Source organism: Haliotis asinina, chromosome 1, assembly GCF_037392515.1.
Source record: "Haliotis asinina isolate JCU_RB_2024 chromosome 1, JCU_Hal_asi_v2, whole genome shotgun sequence".
NCBI classification, from domain to species: domain Eukaryota; kingdom Metazoa; phylum Mollusca; class Gastropoda; order Lepetellida; family Haliotidae; genus Haliotis; species Haliotis asinina.
The window spans coordinates 16,606,377-16,611,988 of NC_090280.1; the positions used below are offsets into that span (position 1 = coordinate 16,606,377).

The window sequence follows — 5,612 nt, forward strand, 5'->3', positions numbered from 1 at the left end:
AGAGTAAGTCTCACTGCAACGGCTTGAAGATTAGTTGTAAGTGAGACAGGGCTGTGTATAACATTCTGATTTACAAGGATTGAAGATCCTCCAGTGGCCCTATCACCTGGAGGAGAAAGAGAATGCTATCCAATGAACTGACGTAAGTTAAAATTGTCTGCCTGCTTCAGGTAAGTTTCCTGTAAGCAGAAAGCTGATGGTTGTAAATCCTGAATCAACAGCTGTAATTCATTAAAGTTGGTTTTTAGTCCTTTACAATTCCACTGGACAATACATGGAGAAACTGTTTCTATGGGGGATTGATTGGGGATCTCTCCCTTGTCTTTTTTGTGGGTGACACGCTACGAGCTCTACACAGGATGTTGTTCAGAAACATTCATATCTTCAAGAGATCCAAACTTATTATAAATTTGGATTGTTTTTTAAGCAGCTTTTGAGGTTCTACCGTTATGGTATTTTTTTGCAGACTCATTTATTGGTTTGATTTTTTGTTTTGGTAGTTGCTTCCCATTATTCCCAGAGGAAGGTTTGGAAATGGGCTGTGATGATGATTGTTCCTGGGAAGATGGCCGAGACTGAATTTCTTCTCTAACAGTTGTTGATGTAGATACAACAGTTTGCGTTGACTGATCAGGACAGTAGATTTCGGGTGCAACAGTGTCAACCCATGTCAAATTTGTTTGGCATTGCGTTGATGAAGTGGACACTGTTGAAGTTACAGTTTGATTTGTTGATGTTCTCGCAACTGAAGCATAGGACTCGTTTGGTTCTGATGTGTGAACAAGTTTCTTTGCATCAGCAAAACTAAGATTCCTTGTGAATTTGATTTTATTAATTTCCATTTGTTGTTTCCAGATCGGACATTCTTTTGAAAAAGATGAATGTGTTCCAGAGCAGTTGGTGCATTTTTTAAAGTTGCTGTCACAGTCTTCAGTAACATGAGTTTTTTCGCTGCGGTGAGCGCATGTAATAGCATTTGTGCAGTTCGTAACACCATGACCATACCTTTGGCATTTGAAACATCCCAACGGGTTAGGAATATAAGTATCAATATTGAGATGACAATATCCTGCTTTAATTGCTTTTGGAGCAGTTGGAGAAGAAAAATGGAATAGGTAGGTGTTTGTTGGTTTAGTTTCTGAGTTTGGGTTGTGAATCGTTTCACAAAAATCACTCCTTGTTCTTTCATTTCTGTGGCTATATCTAATTCACATATCGGCAAATAGGTGATCCCGGTCTCTGACAATTCCTTTGCTAGTGTTCAAAGTTCTATGTGGAGATACCGAAACCGGTATTCCAACCAAAAGCTGTGTTGACATCAAATTTGTTGTTTGTTGTTTCCTACTGCATTCGATGAGCAAAAGAGCCTGATCGCAATCGTTTGATGTTTGGGACTTCACCTGCAATACCTTGTATACCCTTTGAAACTGCAAACGGGTTTAATTTTAAAGGTGACTTGTCAAGTGTCTCAAGAACTAAAAATCGTGGCCAGTATTCAGTTGAGTTAGAAGGTCGTTGGTCATCATCATCACTGTCCAGTTGACGTTTGTTTCGTTTTGGGGGGGTTTTGTATTCCATAGTTAGTGTAGAAGGTTCATCATCCGAGCTCCCCACCCACCACGGAGTATCACAAGGACAATGCTATAAACAAGTGGGTCTCCAACTTGCAGCACCAAGGATACCCGGATGATATACTCCAGTAGAAAAATTAGAAATAATTAGTCCACCAGATTGGCCCATGAGCCATCGCCTTCTAGCATAAGACTCTAGGCAAAGTTCAAAGCAACATAATGCAACATCAAACATGTTTTAGACAATAAAGCCAAGACCAAATCAATCAAAATCAGTTCCAAATCATACTTGTGCAATGATAAATAAATTTATAGTCTATGCACAGGGCTTGGCATGACCAGCCGATTTTGTTGACCCGGGGACATTCAACCTCCCGTCTAGGTGAAGTAAGGGTCGAAGGGGTGTGTTGAGCAAAGGGAGCACGATTACAGGCCCCCAGTGCCCTCAACCCCCAGACTCCCGTCCTCCACAGGGCCGCAACCCACGGCAAACGGGTTGGTGGACCAAATATCCCCCCGGGTCCACAACGGGGGTGTCGGCGAGCTCCTATCATTACCCAGCACCCACCACGAGGAGGTGGCTCGCCACGGGTGCCAATAGAAACTTGAACCATGCTTTGAAACCATGCTTTGAAACCATGCTTTGAACCATGCTTTGAACCATGCTTTGAACCATGCATGCGTTGACACTCTCTCCCTTCCTTCCTCCCTCCCTTCCTTCCCTTCCTTCCCTCCCTTTCCCTCCCTCCCCCCACCCTCTGGTGCACCCGTCGTCCTCTTGCCGGCTGCCGCCGCCGCCGGCAGCCGGCATCTTGGCTACCACCGCCATCTTGGATACTGCCATCTTGATGACGTCACCATGCTCATGACGTCACCATGCTCATGACGTCACAATGTTGCACAATGTTGCACAGAGAACAATCTAAACACCCCAGGGAGACATTGTACACTACTTATATTAACTCATGACAACTAACGTCTCTCTTCAGGGCAAGGCTGGTATCTGTACATTGAACAGGTGCCGAGGGATGAGATGCCTGGAGATTCATGCTGGAAAGACCGTTTGTGTCAAAGGTAATTACCATTTTTCCTTGTTCTAAAGCAAAAAGTAACATACTATATGTCTAAGACTGTAACATTGTGTCATATTTCCATGCGTTCTTTCAGATGAACATGATCAAACACATAACCGTGTCAACACTGCATTTTTGGATGCCTGCTCACTAGGAGACCTGCATCAGGTTAAATACATACTGTCTCAAGACACTGCAAACATCAATTCAAGAGGCCACTCTGATAAGACACCAGCAATGATAGCGGTTGAAAAGGGACATAGGACAGTACTGGAATTACTTGTGGAGAAAGGTGCAAATTTGTCCCTATTGGATGATGAACATAACAACATCTTACACACTGCCTGTATGATGGGAAACTTGGAGATAGTGAAGTTCATCCACTCACGGAAGATAATTGACATTGACAGTAGTGGAGGGAATGGGACAACGCCGTTGATGCTAGCAGCACTGTCTGCTAGGATGGAAGTGTTTCATTTTCTTATTAAAATAGGAGCTGATACGTCAGCAAAGGATTATACAGGTAGAACTTTCCTTCATTGGGCTTGTCAGGGAGGAAATATTAAGATAGTGAATGATATTCTGACACGAAACAATGTCGATATTAACAGCAAGGATAGGAAGAAGATGACACCATTGATGGTTGCAGCATATCACGGGAAAAGTGATGTGCTTGGGTTATTAATAGAAAAGGGTGCCAATACATTAGCAGTCGATCATAAAAATAGAAATATTCTACATCTTTCCTGTCCTGGTGGACATTTGGATACAGTGAAGTATGTCCTAGATCGAACCGGTGTGGACATTAATAGTATAGAGTCTGCAGGGATGACACCAGTGCTGCTTGCAGCATACCATGGGAGAAGAGACGTATTTGATATTCTTGCGGAAAAAGGAGCTGATCTGTCAGCAGTTGACGAAAATGGTGACAACATCCTTCATTGTGCCTGTCATGGAGGAAATGTAGATATAGTGAATTACATTCTGATACAAAACATTGTGGATATAAATAGTGTAAGTGATAATGGGATGACACCGGTGTCGATCGCAGCCTCTCTGGGGAAAAGAGAAGTATTTGATTGTCTTGTTAAAGAAAGAGCTGATCTGTTAGTGGGGGGCGAAGGTGACAACATCCTTCATTTGGCCTGTCGAGGAGGAAATGTAGAGATAGTGAAATATATTTTGAATCAAAATGTTGAAGACATAAATACTAAAGGGTATAAAGAGATGTCCCCTCTGTTGCAGTCAGTTTATTATGGGAAAAGAGAGGTATTTGATGTTCTTGTAGAACAAGGAGCTGATCTGTTAGCACTTGACACGAATGGTGACAGCATCCTTCATTTGGCCTGTGAAAGAGGAAATACAGAGATGGTGAATTATATCCTGGCACAGAACTTTGTCGACATAAATGCTAAAGGATATAAAGGGAGGTCGCCATCGTTGCTGTCAGTGTATTATGGAAAAATGGAAGTGTTTGAAGCTCTTGTTGAACAAGGAGCTGATCTGTCAGTAGTTGACAAGAATGGTAACAACCTCCTTCATTTGGCTTGTCTAGGAGGACACGTACAAATGGTGAAGTATATCCTGAAACAGAACTTAGTACACATAAATGCTAAAGAGCATAGAGGGATGTCGCCATTTTTACTGTCAGCGTATTTTGGAAAAAGGGAAGTGTTTGATGTTTTTGTTAAACAAGGAGCTGATCTGTCAGTAGTTGACAAGAATGGTAACAACGTCCTTCATTTGGCTTGTCGAACAGGAAAAAAGATGATGGCAGAGTATATCCTGACACAAACCACTGTGGACATTAACAGCAGAAATAACAGGAAAATGACTCCATTGTTGATAGCAGCATATTATGGAAAAATAGACGTACTGGGATTATTACTGGAGGCAGGCGCTAATGCTTTGGCAGCTGATCATAACAGTAATAACATGCTCCATATCTGCTGCTCTAGAGGACATGTGGACACAGTGAAATATATCCTGAACTCAAGTATGGTAGACATAAATAGTAAAAATTCTAAAGGGATGACACCAGTGCTTATCGCTGCGTTTTGGAGCGAAAGAGAAATACTCAATATTCTTGAGAAACAAGGAGCTAATCTGTCCATAACTGATGGCTCTGGTGACAACATCCTTCATGTAGCCTGTATAGGAGGAGATAAACGGATAGTGAAGCATGTCCTCGAACGACACATGGTGGACATAAACGCTAGAGGGTGTGATGGGATGACAGCAGTGTTGTATGCAGCAGACTGCACAACATCCGATATTCTTAAGTTGCTACTAGAGAACGGAGCGGATCCTTTTGTAGTAAATGATAACGGTGACAGCGTCCTTCACATGGCCTCTGCAGGAGGAAAAGAGAACATTGTGAAATTTGTGCTGTCACAGAATATTATAGACATAACCACCAAGAATAAGCAGGGAAAGAACGCAACCGTGATAGCGAAGGAAAACGGTTTTCTATCAATAACAAAGTTACTGTCACAAGGCTCCTAGTCAGCGCGTGAGTAAGTGAATGAGTGAGTATGTAACATCACATCTGCAACATATCATATCGTGCTTATGAAGACTATATATCAACGCGTAAATCTTAATCTATATCAAGCCCTGTTACCAAGGGTAGAATGATATGCAAAGGGCACAGAAACATATTTAAACCCGACAAGTAACAACACAACGATGGTATTCTGTGTGAGTTAATTGTGGCAGACAGGGTATATGCAGTAAAGAGGATGTACACCAAAAGTACAATCGGATGACGACGTATTTTCTGGGTGTGCAGTTACACTAAGCAACTCTACGTCATCGAGTCGTATCAATTTCTTTTCATGGTATACGTATAGGCCAATATTGTATAACAACATCTTTGTCGCTTTGGAAAAGATTACAAAAGGGTGTATGGTTCTTTAGTTGATTTTGTTATGCATTTTGCTCTGAGTTCTCATGTGCACTGCAAATA

At 42.0% G+C, this 5,612-nt stretch overlaps 1 protein-coding gene across 1 annotated transcript; it reads left to right on the forward strand.

The window, feature by feature from the left end:
- Positions 1 to 3,871: 3,871 nt before the first annotated feature.
- Positions 3,872 to 5,149, forward strand: LOC137297786 (putative ankyrin repeat protein RF_0381). The gene has a single exon (XM_067829767.1). The coding sequence runs from the start codon at positions 3,872 to 3,874 to the stop codon at positions 5,147 to 5,149; it is 1,278 nt and encodes a 425-aa protein (XP_067685868.1).
- The last annotated feature ends 463 nt before the right edge of the window (positions 5,150 to 5,612 follow it).

What these genes read in the sequence shown, in the direction of transcription:
- LOC137297786 (XM_067829767.1), top strand. Translation starts at nt 3,872, where the DNA reads ATGTCCCCTCTGTTGCAGTCAGTTTATTATGGGAAAAGAGAGGTATTT.